We start from the raw sequence: 21910 nt of genomic DNA on the forward strand, positions 1-21910 counted from the left end.
GACAAACTTTATATGCCAAATCTAACCATGACAATTTATGACTACGTTGGGACAGGATATAGTGAGCCACTCTGGGCTCTCTGGAGGGGCCCTCACTTGGAAGCACACAAAATTCATCCTCTGGCCCGGTGTGGTAAGAGGCTATATAAATAAGGGGTGTAGACCACATGTGGTCTTACTTTCCCGTACCACACTTTGGTGCCTGTACGTATTCTGTGGGTTGCATGAAGCTTGTACAGCAAGGCTCCATACTGACAAGAGGGCGCCTTGTACCAAAACCTACTGCAAACATCAATGTGATAGTGCAGTTTATATCAAACGCCTTTTGTGTATGGTTGATAGGGACCGGAAAGGCACTCAAATTACTATCGTTTTTACCTAATGGGATGCATGGATGACCTAGAGGCAAGATATGTTCATGTGGCTCGACACTTATTACATTATACGAATAATCCATATCACCAGTGCCATGGGAAAGCACGGTCTCAAACCCCCTGGCGTTCTCATTGGGAACATATATTGGATGCTCTGACGCTATTGATTTCCTGGCCAGTGCCAATCATGAAAGGAGATGTAGAACGGGCTGCACGGCAGTAGGATACGTCTCCAGTACAGCAAAGTCAGGAATTCAGCCTTTGAAAATAGAATACAGAACTTTTTTAGGGAAAGTTAGACGCGTTGAGGGAAGCAGCAATTACTTGTGAATGATGCTTTGACGCAGTCTAACAATAGTCTATCCTAAAGGAGGGAGACCTTCATGTGCTGACTTTAGATCGGGTGCTTTACAGTCCTAGCCACAACTAAGTTTCTAAAGTTCCACAAATAACAAGGTGTAACCCCCCCCCCCCTCCCCCCCCCACTAAGGAGAAGTACTACACTGAACTAACTTTTTATGAAAAGTGACTGGTAATAAAGAATCATTATGTATGTCCCCGGTCCCAAAGTGTGTAACCATAGGAGTTTATCTGCCTCTTTCTCTTTTTGTGATAGATCCGTGTCTAGATTGGCACAGTGGGCAAAATGGAATGCGGTGTGAGCAATTGTGAGTGGCTGAGATGAATTCAAGCATTCCTTCCATCGCCTTGTTTTTTCAGCTGCTATAGTCAAGGCGTCCATTTTCAGGAATACCTGAGCCGTGTCAGCATATCAGTTTTTCTGGGCCAAAAATTTAAAAGAATTGAGCAGGGTGGAAAAACGATTGCAGGGCTAAAGATGGGACCCCAGTGTCTTCTGCAGAGCCGAATAAAAGAATAGACACTTTGAATGACAAGCCTCCTCCTACTGCTATGAGCTCCAAAACCACCACAAACTTTCTAAATCCTTCTCCCTTCTATCCCTCCACTATCCTTTATAGATCTTAAATAACAGACAAACCTGTCCACCACTCGGATTAATTTCATAGTTCACTATTCTAATTCACCACAAACCCTTTATGGTTTCCAAAGTAGCATGCTACTTGCCGAAAAAGCGCTTTGACGCCTCGTGCTATATAAATGCAATTACGGTTACAATTACAAGTTACAAATTAAGATCCCCACCAAAAGACTGATCCTTTGACTTCTATAAGAACCAAATTGCCAGGAAGTAGTTTTTCCCCTTACTGCCCTGTCTCCCTCCAGCTAGAAGTAACCCTTGATGTACAGAGATTACAATGTAGTTCTTTATTCATATCTTTGACTAAAATCCACCTTTAACGATGTCGCCCAAGTAAAACCTTAGGAGCATGAAATCTGAGCACACTCCTGTGTCGTCTAACAAAGCATTTGAAGACACTGGCTGTGTGATAAGCCATTCAATGCTATGACACTTTACTAATTCCAGTAGGTTTATTCCCAAGAACACTAAATCCACAACCTAACTGCAATTTAGTTGGCATTTCAGGAAATCAGCTGTCCTACTATTAACCAAGATTTGTCCCATCGGGTGAAGGCACCAACCCCCTAACTTTTGTGTTAAAAGAATTAAGACCAAGCCTATTTGATGGTGGTAGCACAAATTGCATTTTTTGTGAGTACCTAGACTGCTCTACTAGAAACCACTCCAATACGATTTTTTTTACTCCTCATTTTAAGGGAGGGTAGTGAGGAAAATAAATTGACTTAATCTACACAGCGGTTGTCTGGGAACAGTAGACTTGCGTGCTTTAGATCAGAATGATTTTAAATTGGTTTCCTTGCAGTGGTGGCGACACAAAGTGGATGGGGAGTGTAAGGAGGGAATGCCGGGGGTGGGGGGGGAATAGTGAAACGTACCTGATGCTGCTGGCCGCCTTGCAACTCTGTGCTCCTCTACTTCCGGCTCGCAGTAATCCCTAGGATAGCGTCCGACTCCCTAATAAATCCTCACGCTACTTTCATGCTATTGCCAAGCATGAGAGCAGCGCAGAAATTGGCTTGAGCGGGCTGATTTAACACTTGCCCAGGCACAGGGAGTTTGTGCTGTTTCTCCACCCCAGCTGTGCAATACAGCTGGGTTGGATAAACCTAACTGAGCAGGTCTGTTCGGCCGGCCTAAGATGGCCGGCCAAACCGATATGCGCACTAAGTAGTGCACATCACTCCTCCCCATAAACCATGGCCTGGCCCCTAACTACACACGCTGGCTCTGAGAAAGTTGAGCGACGCTCCTACACCATTTTCCATGAGCCGCTGCTGCTTCCTTGTACATACAATTGCTAGCAAAACCGATTTTTACACCTAGAAACCTGATGGATCCTCCCATCTACTCACCAAGTCTACCAGCCCTGCAAAATCTAGAAGTGACCCTGCACAGGAGTGTGGTGGCGTGGTTTGCAAAGGTGTTCACTCCTCTCCTGAACCTGCTGTACGGACCGAAGAATCACAGGTCAGGCAAAGCTAATTTGGAGAGAAGACTTCTCAACTGATCTGCCGTCATGCTTTTCATATACCAAATGTTTATCAGTCAGTGAGGGGGGAGTTTCAGTCCACAAACTGGTGTGTATGGCCAGAGATACTAAAAGCCCTAGACTGATGTCCCAAGAGACTCCCATAGTACAATAAACACACCACGCTATCCTTGACAGACATCAAGATAAATGCTATAATACCTGCAGAGCCAAGACTTGCCGCTGGTGGTGGAAGTCCCATCTGTAGGAAGCTGGCTCTTTATATAGTATGCCAAAAAAGGTATACTATGCAAAGAGTCCTAATTTTTCCTTATAAGTGGACAGGGCTTGATCTAGCAATCCGAAGGTGCTCTTTTAGGTGGTAGTGTGTTCGAGCAGCCTTGGGTTTAAGAGGAGTGTTGGACATCTGCAATACAGACATAATCAATAAATGATGAACCGGACTCAGTGATCCATGCCAATTTATCAATCAATCCAAATTGGGTAAGTACATATTGAGAAATTATTTTAGGTTTCAAAAGTCAACGGCAGTGTAATCCTATGGAGGAAAAATGTACACTGAATACAGGTTCAGTCTCATGGACTCCAGGTATGTATGTGGCTAGATTCAAGGCCACACCAACAGGCCACATCGGGAGGCTCTTCTGCGTCCGGAGACGGTGTGGAGGTGTTTTAGAATCGGGTGGCCGATGTTATCCTATGGGAGAAAAACATGTACTGCATTTGGGCACTTTATGGCAACTTACAGGACCAATCTCCTGAACTTAAGGTGAGTATGGGGCAAGGTCCAAGGCTACACCAGCAGGTCACCTCAGGAGGCTCTGGGGCGTCTGGGTGCAGATGTTGCATCTGGTGCTCAATGTTAGTCAATGGGGATCGGTCCGGTCAAACCGAGGTGGCTGGTTTGGACTGGAAAACCAGTCGGGCTGAACCAACGGGGGTGGGGGGGGGGGGTCTGGGGTCTCGGGTCTTGCGATGTGCATGGACACCTTTGGTCCACTTCCAAATGGGTCCGGGGCGACTGGTGCGGAGGTGTCTGGTATTTCACTGCAGAGTCTCTTGTGGTCGGGGGGGGGGGGCTACACAAAGAGGATGCAGGCGGCGCTAAAGTCTCCTTCGGGCAAACCCAAGGTGGGCTTCTTCTCTGGAGGGCTAGGGGACCACGCTGAAACTGTTGGCCTACTTTAACTCTGGTTTGGAGCGACAAGTACCTTGGTGCAAAGCGGTGTCCGGTTTACGCAGTCTGGAGTCCTCACAGTTCTCTCTTAGGAACCTGCAGGGAAGCATCTCTGCTGCTGCACAGAAGTTTCTGAGTCTTGGCAGAAACGCTGGTAGTCCTTCCAGGCTTTTGGAGGCACAGCAGCTTATAGGATGAGTCTACTTTGGCGCAATAGTCTGGAACCACGAACAGGCTGGCAGTGTTGGCACCAAGTCAGTTGCTTCTTTCACAGTTCTTGCTTTTCATTGTTGTTCAGTCCTTCTTTCAGGTCAGCAGGATCTAATTTCCTGGTGCCAGGGACTCCCCTAAATACTATATTTAGGGGAGTGTAGGGTAGTAGCCATGGGCTACGGCCCCCTGGGGTCTCTCTGCCCTCTATATGATCACCTCCAGTGGGAAGTGGGCAGAACCCTGTCCCAAAGTTTGCCATTACAAAGATGGCAGGTTTCTGATTTTCGTATTCACTTCAGGTAGGCCACCTTAGGGGCGGAAACTAACCTGAAGGTAAACACACCTCTCTGGCTACTAATTTTCCCGCCTGTCCTGGATCCAAATGCACCCTGGATTGGGCTGGTGGAGGGGGGTTGGCATTCTTTTCTGTGAGGGAAGCCATGTTTGCATACCAAAGATGGTGGGCTCTTGAGCTCACTGCCTTGGAATGCTAATTTACAGGTCATCCTGTGGGAAGGGGTGTAAACACCCTCTGCCCAAGTAGGCTTTGTTCCTGACCGCCTGAGAGAAAATGCACTCCCACCTAGGGGGCAAATTCACCTGTGATGGCAGGCTGGCTAGGACCAGTCAAGCAGCACACTAATAGTTGGTAGGATTTCAGGGGGTACCTGTAAGGTGCCCTCTGGGTGCATGTTTTAATAAATCAATCACTGGAATCGGTGTGGGTTATTAATACGCAATGTTTGATACCAAACATTTCTAGGTTCAGTGAAGCCATCATGTAGCCAGAGAACTCGCTTTTGACCAGTGTCCAGCACATGTCCTTAAAATGGCTTCCCTGGTCACTTGTACTAGCAGTAATAGAACTGGCCAGCACAGAGGCATATCTGCTCATGCAGATATGTTCCCACAAGTGATCTAATGCACCTGTCCTTATAGCTGTACGGCCTGCTGTAGGGTGACTTGCAAATATTACATGAAGTGTTGGGGGACATGGCACACAGGTGTGACCTGTCATGTTTTTGATTTAGTGCTCCTTGTCACACAGCCTGCAGTGGCAGTTTGAGTTTGGTGCTGGGTCCCTTAGAGTGGCACAAGATATGCTATAACTCTTAGGGACCCTCTTTGGTACCTATGCCCTAGATACTGCTTACTAGGGACTTAGAGGTTCTAAAGGCCTGGTCATTTTGGGATCAACTGATCAGTTGTCTTGTTCTGGGGAAAGAATAGTGGCACTGGGGACCTGTTTAGCAGGAATTCAGTACAATTTAGTCAAAGTTTCAACACATACGAGCAGAAAAGTAGGGGCACTACTGCAACAAAAACCCCCTTTCCTACAATGTTGCCTTTCACCTGGAGCTATTCAGGTGACGGCCTGATTCCAGCAGAAGTTTTCATATTCTCTAGAATTCTTGCTTGACCCCCTCCCTCCCCCACCGATGCAGAAGAGACTTAAAACATTTACCAGTACATTAAAAGTCCTAAGTTTCTGTTATCGACCTGATACACTTTGGTGTCCCTTCAGCACGGTTATACAGGTAGATTGCAGGTTTGTACCGTCTCACGACTTTAACTCCCTCCCAAACAAAGGGAGCTGGAGCATTCATAAATGTCCTTGGACAATACCTGGTCACAGCTAGACCTCCTTGTGTACCCTTTGTAACTGTAAATGTATTTATATAGCGCTTACAACCCCTGATGAGGCATTGAAGTGCTTTTTTGCAGAGAGTGGCGCACTACTCTGGAACCCATAATTTTTTTATTTTTTTTTTGTCTTGTGCATTAGTTCGGATTTTGCTCTTAATTTCTCGTATGTTTAGCAGAGTTTGGGTTGGGATAGAATGAAAGGAGTGGATCTGAAAAGTTTAAGTAGTGAATTGTTTTGTAGTTAATGGTTGTGTGTGCTTGTTAGTTGGGTGGCATCATTTAAAAGGAGGGGTGAAAGATTGGGAGTTCAAAGCAGTCAGGATTGGGATGAATCAGTTAGGATGGACAGAATTCCCCCGCCCTCTCCCCCTCATGCACAAAACTTCATGAGCATTGGATGGGTACATGGAGGTATTCATCCTGGAAAAGTGACTGGAAGAATGCTCATGAGCACTTCATCTTGAAGGTTTTGCCAATGTCAACCCATCATCTCCTGGTGCCCTGCAAACTAGAATATTCATCTTGTCTCGTGTGCCAGAACCTGTTATGTAAAGGTGAATACATAAGAGTTATCTAAATAATACTGGTCTTATGCTAGGGAGTTCTCACCAAAGAGAATTCCAATTTCTACTCCCAGAACAATGGCTCTGCCTTTTTCCCTTCAATTAATGGTCTTACCCTTTTTTTTTTTTTTTGGGCCTTGGCTATGGCCAGAATGTTCAAGGAGAAGAAATAAGTGGATAGGTAAGAAAGCTGAAAGGGGGGGGGGGGGGGAAAGAGTATCCAGAGGTGGCTCCTCCGCAATGGCGGAGGAGCGTTGTCCACTGCCTGGCTCAGAGCTAGCAAATGTTAATTAAAACTATGTTCTTGCCTTGTTTTATTTTACATTGCCGGCTCTTAGCCTGCGCTGTTGGGAGGGGTGGGGCCAAGGTATGGGAGGGGGTAGGAGGAGTGCTAGTGCACTCCACTCCATAAGGGCGCATATGTGTTTTGACCGGCCCTCTCAGGCCGACCAAAACACCTTTTTACTATACCGATTCTCCAACCCCCCCCTCCCCCTCCTCCAAAACAAGCCTTTTCAACTCTTCCCTCTGGCTCTTCCACTCCACATCCCTTTTGACTCATCCCAAGCCTCCTCCTACTGCTATGACCTCCCAAAAAAGTCTACACTCTTCTCTCCTATTCCTCCACTATCCTTTTCAATCAAAATAACAGACTAACCTGTCCACTTCTCAAATTTCATATTTCACTATACTAATTCAACCCTAATCCTTTATGCGTTCTGAAGTAGTGTGCTACTCGCCAAAAAAGCACTTCAACACCCAATCAGTGGTAACGAGCGCTATATAAAATCAAACCTTTTCCCTCCGCTATCCTTCTCAATCCAAATAACTAATATCCACTACTCCAATTACTTTCATATTTCACTATACTAACTCAACACTAATTCTTTATGGGTTCCGGAGTAGCGTGGTTTTTGTCAATGAACAGCAGTGCTCCTAATAATAAAAATGTAATACAGCGTGTCATTGTATCACAGCTTGGTCAGTGTACTTCTCTCAGCCTAGGCAGCAAACATCACATTTTCTTGAGGAGAGAAGAAAACAACAGTAAAATTAGTACAGTGCTTCCTGCGCCCGCTTCCTTACTTCATGAAGCAGAGTCCAGGCACTGCCTAGTCCTTGTCTGTGCCCCCAAAGTAGGATGAAGCTACACTTTGCTAAGCATCTTGTGCAGAGTACCTTGGTTGGCTATTTGCTAGCTACAGGCCCTGCACAGGACTGTTTCCAACCCGTCTGCTGAGCATGATGTGTTTGAATGTCTCTTCACAAAATGTGCAGCACAACCATGGCCTGTCGAGCGTTCAAAGTTTTCAGAGAAAGATTGAAAATTGAGCTGCTGTAGACAGTGTGCCCCTGTGTGACCTCCTAGGAAGTGAGGATTTGGGAGAAAAGAAGTCCTTGTTTAGGAATGGGAAACGTTTAAATATAATCTTTGCAAGAGTATGGACTAGAATGAGTAGTATGTCCTTAATTAGTTTGCATACCTTTAGCTTGCATCACTGAGGCAGTAGTTGCTTACCTTTTTGTTCAGATTCAACAAGTTCCATGACTGCTGTTTGAACTTTGCTCATTGGGTGAGTCCCAATGTGTGAATTGACTGAGCTGTTAAACTTGCTATCATTTGTAGGTTTTCATGAATATTTGCTTTGGTTTTGTTTCTCTTTATTGTAGAGCCACACATTTGGCCCAATTCAGTCATTTTTTCGAGGGCATCGTGAAGAAAGGGTTCCATTGGACAGCAAAGCTGCCCTACCGGAGTATAGCTGCTTGGATCCTGCACCACTGGTGAGCTCCACTTTAGTTTTGGTGCCTTCCCTTACTCCTCTTGTGTCTAGGCCGTTCACAACCCTATCCATCTTTCAGAGCCGACTGCAGTGAGTACCAAGATTACCCAGAGACTCATTCCATTTGGGTTACCCAGATGCTGTAGCCTCAATTTGTATCAAACAATTGCTTTACTTCTAAAATCACACGTACTGGTTAACACTGCACACGGGGTTCCTGATTTAAAAGGAAACTGGACACCCTCTGCCTCTTACAAGATGAAAGACAAGCCAGGCAATACAAACCCAGTTCAGCCAGATGTATTCCCTGCAGAGGGAGGCCTTAAGGTTTCCTGGAAAATGACTGTTTTCTGTAGCAACAGTTGCTCACCCAAACATACTAGGAAGTTTGCAACCTCAATGTAAGGCCATATTTGATCTTCTTTTCCTTAGATGGCTCTTGAAAATTAATTTCAATTTCTATGGTGAAGGCCTCCTAGTTTCATGTGAAGATCCTTTATAAGGGCTGGTAGTGAGATAACGTTTCAATCATTTCTTTCCTGCTGGTAATTTGGGAGCCTGATCTGCTGTTGTCTCTAATTGCTGCGGCAAAGACTCACGTTGTTTGACAGCTGATTTAGGACCTCTACAGTGTCTGCCTATTCCCTGCTCACCATTTGCACTGCAATTGGAGTTCTGTGTTGATGACCTCGTATAGTACAAATCAACCTGTGACCTGTTTCCCGAGGTACATTGCATGTGGCACACATTACTGTATTCATTAATTTTGTGATCAACAAATTAGTCAATGATATGCTTTCATATTTTGGCTAGTACTCAAACCATTCTCTTACTACTTTGCATCTTCAATTTTACCCCGATACAGAGAATAGACTATACTGTATTTTTTTTCACTCGTGCGTTGGCTTACAAGGTTGATCTTGAGAGGTGTTTGGCAGCTCGAAGTGTAACTGATTATTGCAATCAGTTTGTTTGGCGTACTGCGAGGTCTAGCTTTTCAGCGGCACAGCTTTTTTTCACATCGAGGAATGAGCATTGGTTTGGTTGATATTTCCTTTAAGCTCCATTCTAGGGTGGGCTACTGTACTTTTTCCAAAAGAAAAAGCTGAAAGCCTGTAAATCAGTAATCCATTTGTCCAACTGCTGTCATGTATGTTATGTTCAAGTTTAGCCATAAACAGGATGTTATAGCAAATGTGCAGCTGGACAGCCCATTGATTAACAATATGCTTCAAATTGTAAACGTCAGTTTTGAAAGTTGCTGTGGCACAGCGTGAGGTTCAAGAGTTGGGGGTTGGAATACAGAGTTCCCACGATCTGTAGGATTCCTCAACAAGAACAATTCTACTTCGTCCAATTTGTCAGCTAGTGGGATAGAAGTATATTAAGCCTTCACATCAAGTGTGGATAATATAGTATGTTTTTTTGAAAAAAAATCACTGACTCGCTTCAATCTGTATCTGAAACTGAAGTCCTTTAAAATGCGAGAAGTTTACTTTAAGACAATATGTAGAAGAATGCGGTCAATGTATTCTCATGGATCAAGCCAAAAGTGGTTACAATTGGACTAAAAGGAGAATATCACATGTTGATTGTATTTTTGGCAGAAGGTGGATCTGAGAAGAGTGTTGGTAGAAAAGAATTCCTGTACTTCTGTTGATAAAATGAGTTTGCTCTGCCTTGTCTAATATACCATCTAGAGCCAACCTGAGTTTAAATATAATTGCTTCCAATATAAGGTACAGCAGAATTCACTAGGGCCACAGCAACTACAAAACCAAGTCTAGAGGTGATTGGTTATGTGGTGTTAGAGCTTCAAACCATGCTCTGTCTGTCATACTTTGGTTCTTGAGTGTGGTGAGGAACTTTAATCGATTATTCCAATTCACTTACTTACCACATTGAATTCCAACAAGTCTACTAAAGGAATTTGGAAGAAGATGCAATTCCCGACCTGGAGTTAAAATGCTACCTTTTTGAAGAATGGGTAATGGATATTGGAGTTGTACAACCTAGGGATAATCTAGCTCCATTTATTTCAAAGCTGGATATACTCCCCAGTTTCATATGAGTAAGTCCACTTTATGCACCCTAAGGAATGTTAAGGATACATTTCATGCTCTCGAAAGTCGCACTTGCTGTGCATATTAGCGATGTGGAGATGTATAGTTAGTGCACTTAATCTATAAGCAATGTAGAGGCTCTAGTCACAGTAACTGAAATTCTATTATAGTTTTATAGGGAATAAAGGTCAAATTTACTGGTTCTAATAAAAGTAGAGGGAATTAAAAGAAGAAAATGGCAAATTAAAATGCATCAAAATATATTCTTAGCAAGTCATCTGCCTACAGGAGAACATTGAAGTTAATAACGTTTGATTTACAGATTGTCAATATCGATTTAAAATAAATACAATAAAAATAAAAAAGTCCTGTCTAATAAAGGCAGTGAGTGGGAGAATCGGCACATTAATCTTTGAACGTATCCGTAAAACAATTAAATGCTGTTCATGATGCGATAATCCCACTCCTTATTAAAGATTTGCTAGACAATCAAAAACCGTTTACTCTAAATGTTTACCTTTCACCAGTCATTCTCAAGTCAAGAATTTAATATGGAGGTTGAAGAATTAACCAATAGGATTTGTCAACATTTAGCAATGATCACTGGCAATTTGTATTTAAATACGCAAGATGAACAATTTGTAGACCTAACAAGGATATCCATTATCTGTTCAGTATATTACCAATTGGGTTTAAGCCCTAAAGAAAAGACCACACTATTACAAGATGATCTACAATCTCTTAACGGTAGGTTAGTTGTTTATTCACCAAAAGAATATGCATTACATTATCAGGTGGGCTTTACCACATTAGCATATGTTTTTGTATCTGCTTCACATTACTTTTTTACATGGCTTTTCTATCTTGTCATGGTTGGGAGTGTGACTGTTGCCTCAAAATAACAAATATGTTTTAGTCCACTCCAGCTCAATATGACACATAATACCAACTTTGGAAAAACTGGTGTCTAGAGTTTTAAACCAGAAATTAAAGAGACAAGATGGTTTGACATTTTAGATTTAATTCTTGGATTGCACAATTACCATCTGATTAGTTTGATCAACGGACCCGCATCTCAAAAAATAAAAGGTAAAATACCTTTAGAGGTGAAAAAACAGGCATATTCTCCAATCTGCCCTGCTGATATTCTGATGGGGTAAGAGGAAGGCTAATGTTTAGTAAAATCAGTCACTACATATATTAAAAAAGGATACTTGTATTGCAAAACGCTGTAGACAATTGTATTGCAATTGCATCTATATAGTACTTACAACCCCTGACGAGGCATCCAAGCGCTTTTACGGCGAGTAGCACACTCCTCCGGAACCCATAAAGTATTAGTGGTAAATTAGTATAGTGAAAATATGAAAGTAATTTGAGTGGTGGATATGTTAGTTATTTGGATTGAGAAGGATAATAGAGGGATAGAGAAGGAAAAAAGGTTTGTATTTATATAGCACTTGCTACCCCAGATGGGGTGTTGGAAGTGCTTTTTCAGCGAGTAGCACGCTACTCCGTAACCCATAAAGGATTAGTGGTGAATTTGTATAGTGCAATATGAAATTAATTTGAGTGGTGGACATGTTAGTTTATTTGGATTGAAAAGGATAGCGGAGGGACAGAGAAGCGAAGGATTTAGAATTTGTATTTTTTTGGGGGGGAGCTCATAGCAGTAGGAGGAGGCTTAGGATGAGTAAAGGGAGGTGGAAGAGTCAGAGGGAGGATTTAGAAAGGCTTATTTTGGGGGGGGATCCGAATAGTAAAAAGAGGTATGAGATGATGCAAGGAGGGGTGGAGTAGGGAAGAGTCTCAAAAGGGTTATTTTGGGGTTCATAGCAGTGGTGTGGGTTTTGGGATGAAAGGGAGTGGAGGTAAAGGATGTATAGATGGAGGTATAGAATGAGAAATAGGGTAGTGCATTGGAAATAGTAGAAAGAGGTTTGACGTGAGTCCGAGTTGAGGTAAAGGATATATTGAGAGCGGTTTAGGGTGAAAAATAAGGTAGTGCATTGGATGTACTGAATTGGAGGAAAACTAATAGGTAAAAGTAATAAATGTAGATCCTTAAGTACATGGAAGGCATATAGATGCATAAAGGAAGGTAGTATATGTAGATTAAAGATGCATTAAATAAACTCTGGCTTTCAAGTTGTGTTTTAAATTGGTTTTATTGATATATTTTTTTTTTGTAGAGCAATAGTGAAGCAATTGTAGATAAAATCTTTTTATCATAACTAATATACATGTTAAAAACATAGAATGGAACTGTCAGTAATATGTACATTTGTTAAGCAGAACTAATGAATATCTATTTTCTTTTTTTAAACATAATCTACACATTTATACAAAGCAATACACATTTAGGTACTTATCTATAGTGCAAACAAATGCTTATATACAGAGATATGCATATGATGGTTCTGTGGGGGAAGAGCCAGTTCTTGAGTAGTTTTCTGAAGATATGGTGATTATCTGTGGATCTTATGTTGGGGGGTAAAGAGTTCCATAGTTTGGCTGCTTGAACAGAGAATGATGTGCCACCCATTGTTTTTTTTTATATTGTATCTTGGGATTTTGAGGTGAGGTGCCACACTAGAGCGGAGGTTCCTTTGAATGTTTTTGGTGATTTTATTCCTGATGAAGAGCGGTCACGTTCCATGTATCACTTTGTGGGTGATACAAAGCAGCTTGAACGTGGATCTTCTGGCAACCGGTAACCAGTGCAGGGCTTTCAAATCAGGGGAGATGTGGTCTTAGGGTTTTTTATGTAAGAGTAGTCTGGCAGCCGAGTTCTGAATCCGTTGTAGTCTTTTCATGGTTGTTAAATGTGATCCATGGTAGAGGCTATTGGCGTAGTCGAGTTTGGACAAAACAAGGGAGATGGTAGCCTGGATCTTGTGTGGAAATCCAAAATGAGGGATGATTCGTCAGAGTTTTAATAGTAACAAAACTTGATCTTGCTAGTTTGTCCACTTAGGCATTCATCGATCGCTTGGAGTCCATGGTCATTCCGAGGTTTCTTACTTAGATATTTTAGGCGGTGTTCCCAGATCCTCAGGCCATGCGGCGAGCGGGTCATAATGTTTCCGATCGCCACACGTGAGTATTTCTGCTTTGGAAGCATTCAATTTGAGATGCCCCCCACATCATCCATTGCTCTACGGCTCTGAGACAACTGAAAATAGGCGAGTTTCCTATGTCTTTGGGGCATTGCAGTTGAAGGAGTATTTGTGTGTCATCTGCATAGTTATAGCACGTGAGGTGAAATTGATTGATCAGAGCCGGTAATGACTTCATGTAGATGTTGAAAAGCATAGGTAATGGAGCCTTGAGGGACCCCTGCTTCCGTGAAGTACGGTTTGGACGAGAAAGGTGGGGTATGGATAACATTAGTTCTGTTGCGAAGGTAGGACACAATCTAGTCTAGAGCAGTCCCCTCTATGCCGGCTTCGTAGAGTCTTTGTATCAAAGTGTCATGGTCAATGTGTAAAGACACTATAGAGACATTTGTTTGCACTTGCATGTCTACACTCTTCATATACTGCACACTGCCTCCTGGGCACAGGATGCCTTCTCTAGTGGGGACTGACATATAATAAAAGGAGTACATTTGACTGTGCCACACATGGTGAGGGCATAGTCGAGATCGAGCAGTTTGCACTGCTCCTACAGTCTGTAATGGCAGGCCTGCTATCAGTAGTTTGCTTAAGTCACCCAGGGTGGCACAAAACTCTGTTGCAGCCCTGGGGATTCATTTATCATCTATGCCCTGGGTACCCCTGGTCTTGATCCTTCCTGCGGGACGCCACATTAGCTCAGACTTCACTGGGGCCGCCTAGAGACTCCAAATTTTCCTCACATCAAGGAGGGGCCAGGAAACTGCCACTCCTACACCTGTTGCCATATGTGCTATAAGCTGCCTAGCCTTGATTTGTTTTTTTACCCCCCCGTGCAGAAAGCCACGTTGGCTGCAACCGGACTAGGGTCGGCTGGAGAGGGACTCCAAGTCCCAGTTTGCTTCATATCAAGGAGGGGCCAGGAAAATGCCACACCTGCTGCCATCTGTGCTATAAACCGCCTTGATCGTTTCCGCAGCCCTAGCCTATCCAGGATAGCTTGAATCCAGTGGCACAGTGAGCCTTGCTCACTTTGCCATTGGATCCAAGCTAGCCTGGCTGATGAGGGGTGAAACCCCGAAACCAGTCCTCTGATGCTTGTTTCCGGTTCATGGAAGACCTGGCATGGCAGTTCAGGCTGGACTGTTCCCATGAGGCACACGGTCAAGACTGATTTGCATATAGCTGGGTCTGAACGTAGGTGGCGAAGTCAGCTAAAGAATGATGATGGATTCAACCCAGATCTCTGACTGGGGGCGAGTGTCTGAAAAGTTTAGCCGCTCTGTCCATCTCCTTGCGTTTCCTTTCTTTTTCAAGGAACTTCAGCTCTTCATAATTCCTACCAGATAATTATCTGGTTCGCGTACCATAAATAAGGGGGATGAAAACTTGTAGCTTATGCAAATACTTTACTGAAGGTATTGTATTTGCTTTGCATTTGGCCAGAGTTAACCGAGAGGAAACATTTTGTTAACTTATCTTTCTTGCTAATAATATTCGATCTACTACAGAGGCATTGAGTGTCTGCTGAAAATTGCATTAAGTAATCCTTTTGGACAGTACCTGAATTAATACAAATTACCCCTAAAAGTGGTTGTCTACTTGCAAATCAGTATTGCAGCATGTCTACAAGACTGTGTTTAATTTGGTTTTAATCTTTGAGTAATTCCGGTCTGTGTAACAGTGTATGTGCGTTAGTGGCAGTGTTCCTAAACCATGATTAATTTGATCAGGCAGTAACTGTTTTGCTTTTTAATTAATGCATTGTAATGGCATTTATTAATCTGCCAATACAAATTATGTGAAGTAATTCGTTTTGGAAGTCTAAGATAATGTATCTTGGTGAAAATAATTCACCTACAAAACATTGCTGTAAGAAATTCGGTTATTGGCGATGCAGGACGTGAGGCCAGGGCAAATAATAGCTACACAATTGTCTCCTTACTGAGAACCAAGTACCCCAATATAGTAGTTGACGCTCATGGCGGTGAAGCAGAGCAGTTCAAGATCTACTCTGGGGAGGTGGTGTGGGCTAGTAATACCAATTCCCTGGCACAGAACACTCAAATGATTGTCCAGTCAGTGCATGTTCTTTGAAAAGAGAAAAGTACACTTACTACACACATACTACTTAATACTATGCATTAAATCAGGTAGGTGTAAATACCTTTAGTGACCTTCTGAAATTACATTTAACCCCCAATTAATGCCCCCCCACAAGCCTCCCTAATACTCATAACTCACTACCAATACCAAATGCAACATCACTATGTGGGGGTGTCATTTGAAATAAAACCGGTCTATTAGTTTTGTCAAGGAGTCATCCCATCATAATAGCCACTTGTTAAAAATTGCTATCGGATCAGTGGGAGCAGTAACTGTGTTTAAAATGCAATCCTTACTGTCAATGAAAACATTGCAATGTTTATCAAAAATCATTGTCCACAAGATACTTTAAAGTGTTGATCAAATTTCAGGTGTCTGAATCTTTCATTTACACACTTAGGACACATAACATGAAGCCATAGGACCAACCACTAGAGGTCCCTGCGCTCCTGAGCTGTAGAGCAAAAGTTCCAGCCTAGGAAGCATCTTAAATTATGGCACAAGTCTCCCCTGGCCATGAATATCAGCACAGCGGGTTTTCCTGCCAATCTGTTTCGCTCTACACCTCTGTTTCATTTTGGTCATTATTTTGTTTAGTATGGGTGCCATGGTCCCACCTGGGGCCCCAGAGACCTGGGCATCATTGGGGCAGTGTAGGGGAGCCATTTCCACACTGCCTGGGTGCCTTCTAGTGTTTATAGCAGCGGAAGTTTAGCAGGCTGTGTTTCTGGGTTTGTCTTTGGAGTCCTGAGGTTGGGGGTCCCTGGGCCCAGTAGGAATCTGGGGAGGTGATCCCATGCATGTCCTCTCCCTGGGTAAACCTAACTCATGAATCCTGTGCTGTCCCTGGGGCACTAGCCTACGCCTGGGGATAGTCTTCTGAGATATGGCAGAACCTCACACCCTCGATTTAGCTTAAAAAAATCTTTAAAACTGGATAACTCGCCTCCCGTCGGGCTGATTTCCTTGATATTGGGCTCATTTTGCTTCCTGTGGTGAGCACGAGCCACAAGGTGTGCACTTTGTGGAGAACTAGTTTTACTGGTTCCCTGCGCCATCCTCCTTCACCTTGTCCCTGGTGCTCCTCTTTTGCTGTGGTGCAGAAGTCCAGGATCTCCCATTCTCCTCCCTCCCCACCCCAACTGGTCCTCATTGTGCATAAGGGGGCCAAACTGGAATCCAGCTGATTCAACCCCCCGATTAGATGATTCTTACTCCATCATGCAGGGCATCAGGTGACTTCTCCTTCCAACTGTCCATGGTGTTGTCATCCCGGTCCTAGATATCTGCCTCTTCATTGTGAAAGGGTGTGGGTGGAAATTTTGAAATGCCTGGCCAATCCATATCCTCCCTCCACCCTCATCACAGCCCTCCTGCACAGCATTCTGGGACAATCAATATGGCACCATCAAGTTGTCTATGTGAAAATCTCCTTTGAGGGCCAGCTGAAATCATTGCCAGATACTTTCCCACCAAAACTTCAAAGGGGGCGGGGGATCCTTCCTGTGTTGGCTCCAAATGTCTGGGCTTCCTCCCGTGTTCAGTGTGCCTGCTGTCCAACCCAGGTGCAGTGTGACAGATAACTTTGTTGCAGATTTCCCTCCTGACTTCTACGGAACAGTCAAGCACTGATAATTGCTTCTTTAGTGTGGGGAGGCATTTGTTCCATCAGCTGAAGAGTAGAGTAATTAACTTGGGCCCAGTATGGGGACAAAAAGCCTTGATTCTGATGCCAAGCCAGAGAAGTATCGCCATTCTAGATGACGAATAAGATGTAGATGTATGTTATTGGGTTCTGCATTGTCGAACTCTGACGCCAAATTGGAGTGAACATGCACGCAAAGTACAACTTAATTTCACTTTAAGGCAGATTTCATTAATGTGTAAAATGCAGTAACACTATAGAACAGGCTTCTCCAACAAGTAGCTTGTGAGCTACTAGTGGCTCTACAGTGTACCTCCAAACCCTACTGAATTAGAAGCTTTTGCTTGGTTGAATTAATATACCCATATCAAAATTGTTAGTGTGCATTTAAGATGAAAATGTGTTCATTTCAACCCTTGAGCAGCCATTTGAAGGAAAATGTCTGAATTTCCAAAACCTATTCAAAGCTGATATTTGAGTAATAAATCATGTGACCTTGAGGAGACTTTTTACAAATCTTTTTCGGAAGCTTTGCAACCATGGCTGTTGTGTATTACCCATGTAGAGGCATTCCATATTGACAAAACCTTTTTTACATTGCTGCTGGCACCCATGCCTGATGCACTGAGGTGATTGCTGGTAGTAACCATGAATACGGTGGGCACTTTTGTAATACTGTCTGATGTGGGCACTATTACAATATTAATAATGTTCGTAACTGAGTTTCATTGAACATAAGTAGCTTATTACAGAAAAGGTTGGAGACACATGCTATAGATACTCTGGTAAACCCTACTGACCTAGCTATTCATGCCCACTATTATAGGGCCCACCCCAGGTCAGGGTCTATCCTTGCAGAGTCCCATCTGTGCTAGGTCTGTGTACAATTACTGGTAGTGCGCATGACTGTGATGTGCACAATGGTGGTCTCACAGGCGCAGGCCACAAATGTTCAGGTGTAATTGGCCCAGTGCCTCTTACCCTGGCTGCAGCCTTATCTTGAAAGGTAAACACTGGCAGTAACTACGCTGTCCTGGTGAGGTGAATGGTCAATGGTGTCCTTTCCTCCACGATCCCTCTCAGTAGGGAACTACAGCAGGGTGACCCCTATCCCCCTTGTTGTTCATACTAACTATAGAACTCCTGATCCACCGCATGGAAACAAACTCTGGTGGGGTCCAAGGTGGATGGGGACCAGTATAAAACTGACTCTGTTTACTGATTTTTTTTTTTTTTTTTTTTTTTTTTGTGTGTGTGATTCCTGATGTGTCCTGACGCATCCCTCCCATGTCTCCTAAATTAATTGAAGCAATTTCTGTAATTGATGGGAAATCCCAAGGCAACTTCCAAGTCTAGACTCATGGAAGCGATGGACCCACCAATAGTTCTCAACGCTTGCCTGTGTTGGACCTGGTGTTGGAGGGCACATCCATACAGTACCTAGGTGTCTTTCTTGCCTGCTCAATCAGTCACCTATATGAATGCAATGTGCTGCCTCTGCTTGAGGTCTTGTTTAAAGATCTGTATCGTTGGGGCAGACTTGAAATACCTTGGCTAGGCCGAATCAAGAGCATTAAAATGAACTTTCTGCCCAGGTTGGTATATGTGGCACAAACTCCCATTGTGTGTTTCTAAAGAGACCGTACACCTGGCACAAAAACAGCTACTCCAATTTGTGTGGAGTAATGGTACACAAAGGGAGGCCAAGAACTACACTAATAAGAGTGAGGGTTGGGGTTCCTCAACAAAGTGAATTATATACATGCTTTCCAGCTACAATCTGCCCTAGACTGGCACCAACTCCCTTGTACCAAACCTTGGGTAATGTTTGAACAGTGCTATTTCCCCCTCATTAGTCCTGTGGGTGAGACCCAGAGACCATTTTCCACCTTCAGTTGCCCCTCTATGCTATGTTCACGCTTCTGAGATATTGCGACAGGCTCGAACATCTGGCAACCACATACCCCTTCCCACTATCCCCATTGTACAAAATCTGAAAGTTCAACCAGGCACAATAAGCAAACAAATCGAACATTGGAGGAGGGTGCCCCACTCTCGGGTGACCTTTTTTCACAATGATGACACCATGGATGGATCCACTTGTAAACGGCTCTTCCAGCTAACTAGAGCTGATGGGTTTAGGCTTAACCAACTCCTTCACTGGGCAAACATGAATTCTGTCAAGGGCAAAGGACAGAGGTATTAGACCCAAATCACTGACCCCTGCTGTAGAGTCTACGAGGTCTAAGGTTCATATTTTTACATGTGATGACAATGCACACAGGTGAAGTGATTTTTGGTGGCGGTTCTTAAACAGTTCAATTTTATTTGCTAAGTGGACCTACCAACTGGATCCACTGGTGGTGCTGCTGCTGGGCGAAGCTGTGGAGGATTTGGTATGCCCATACACTACCCTAGGGGCAGGTTGCTGACTTCTTTACTTATAGAAGCTAGACTCCTGATTGACCACACTTGGAAGAACCCGCCCCCTTTGAGCCTTACAATGTGGTAGTCTGTCTGGCATATCTACGCCATGGAGCGGCTGAATGCTATAATTACTGATCAAATTGACAAGATTGCCAAGAGGGAGATGGAACAGGTTAACCTGGCCACACCTTGCAGAGGTCTAACCTAGGGGGATTCAACATCTGAAAGTTACAATGACGATAATGGCCCAATAAAGGCTGAACTCTGTTCCTCGGTCGATTTGATTATTTGTTCTGCGTGATGACGCCTCTACTTTGATGTATTGTACTATGTCGTGTATTGCTTGTATGATGTCTACTACTTTTTTTTCTATACAACTACCCTGGATCACAAAAACATAAGTATTTAAAATATTGGTGGTTTGAATGGGCAGAACCCATTTTTCTTCAATTACACAAACCGTTTGTGGTGGTGTTTATACTGGATTGGTAGTGGTCTCAAAGATAACTGGATCTGAACTAGCTACATGCGATGTTCAGTCTGTTCTATATGCAATGCTATCCATAATTAAGAAATTCTAATATGCTGAATGTCCGGTACTGTCATTAAGAGGTAACACAATAACTGTAATTAGATGCGGTTTTGAAATGGAAGCAGTCGTTTCAGATGAGAATAAACCGTTAACTTGTTTAAGCATTGATTGAACAGTGGAGCTGTATTTGTCTAGGGTAACTTTTAGGATGGTTAGCTCCTATTAATAAATTCAAAACATTAACTTGCAGTTGCAGGGATCAAATATGTGACACCTCATCTAGTCACTGTTCAACAAATCCTCAGTGGGCCAAAAACACCCAGTGACTAGGTAAAGGTTTGGAGTAGAACACTTGGGCTGAGGTTGCATTTTCAAGTGCCAACAGAAGAGGGCGCCCAATTTGATCGCAATTGGTTAATAAGGCTGCTTTGTTTTTCAGTCCATGTATGTTTTCTTATTGATGTTGGCAGCTGTGCAATAGAATGCCTTTGGTTACATGGCTCTCTAGTGTCTTCTAGCAATAACCAGCACAAAGCCCGGACCACATAAAGATCAACCATAGTCTCTTTAAAACGACTTGTCCAACGAAAGGATTGAATTATTTTAGATTAAATTAATCTGTGCGTACGATTACCATCATATGTTTGCCAAAATGTATTTATTTTGTACTTCCTTAAAATACAAATTTGCATTCACAATTAATAGAACCTTAAAAAAAGTAAGATCTCAAAGTGAAGTTGTCTTTATGCTCAGTGGGTCATCCAACTACTGAAGCCTGCATGTAGTTTTACTGTGCATTGGCCAGCGTTGGCTCTTGCAGGACTTGTTCATTGCATCAATTGCTTAATGTTTTTATCCTTTCAGATTCCTGGTGCTCCGCCAGCCTATGAAAAGGTGTCTGCAGAAGCGTCCCTGCCTCCGCCTTACACTCCGGTGCCGTAGACCGGTCCTGGAGGATGCAAACGCCATCCATGTCCTGGCCCTGGAGTAGTGCTTCAGAGTAACTAAAGCAAAACTGCTTTTGAATTTATATATTATGTTCTACCTGCAGGGTACAAACGTATACCCTCACTGTGTAGTCTCTCAGAAGGGAACTGCAAACAGGGGGTTGCATGAGTGGCTGCTGGGTCATTGATAAAAGCCTTCTTGCTCCCCTTATATTGATACGTTAAACGACTTGGTGGTGTACTGTGTCCATCTGCTAACGGAAAGAAGGTGGGAGCATTCTGAGCTGTGGAAGATACACCAGTAGAAAAGCTGCTTAAATTAAAAACTAAATATGTTGTGAATTTGATTAAAAAAAAAAATTGGAAGTATCCCGTTTTTCCCCCTTTGTTGACTCTTATAACAAGTAGATGTAATAAGTCATGACATCCTGTTTCATGTACACTTCCTGGTTGTCGTACTTGGGCACTCTCCTCGGAGAAGAACGTGAAAAATGTGCTTTGTGTACATCTTCTGGAACCATATCTGAAATGAATAAAACATTATTTGCAAACCGCTGTCTGATATTCTGCATTTCCCAACATGTAAGATTTTCTCTTCTATGGTTTAAATCTTTTAAGTCACTTTGAACGTGCTTTGAATATCCTAATCGGTACCCTTAAACAATCCCCGTAACATATCCACCTCCCTCACTCTAAACACCCCCCCCCCCCCTCTTACTCGCTACCAGGTTTTCTCTTCTAGTGGTTCAATAAAAGTCTGCGGTTATGTACAACAAAGGATATGCAGCCCTTGTGTGCCGTGAAATTAGACCCAGGGATATTTA

At 43.3% G+C, this 21910-nt stretch overlaps 1 protein-coding gene across 3 annotated transcripts in view; it reads left to right on the forward strand.

Annotated features, from left to right (window-relative positions):
- Nucleotides 1–21637, forward strand: part of MLANA (melan-A) — a 41846-nt gene extending 20209 nt beyond the window's left edge. For all 3 annotated transcript variants that reach the window (XM_085634163.1, XM_085634169.1, XM_085634177.1), the window contains exons 4-5: nucleotides 8138–8251; nucleotides 21004–21637. In XM_085634163.1, coding sequence (XP_085490289.1) covers nucleotides 8138–8251; nucleotides 21004–21081 — 192 coding nt within the window. In that variant the 3' untranslated portion in view covers nucleotides 21082–21637. The remainder of the gene's footprint in view (nucleotides 1–8137; nucleotides 8252–21003) is intronic.
- The last annotated feature ends 273 nt before the right edge of the window (nucleotides 21638–21910 follow it).

The sequence above is a fragment of the Triturus cristatus genome, chromosome 2_1 (assembly GCF_964204655.1).
Source record: "Triturus cristatus chromosome 2_1, aTriCri1.1, whole genome shotgun sequence".
NCBI classification, from domain to species: Eukaryota; Metazoa; Chordata; class Amphibia; order Caudata; family Salamandridae; genus Triturus; species Triturus cristatus.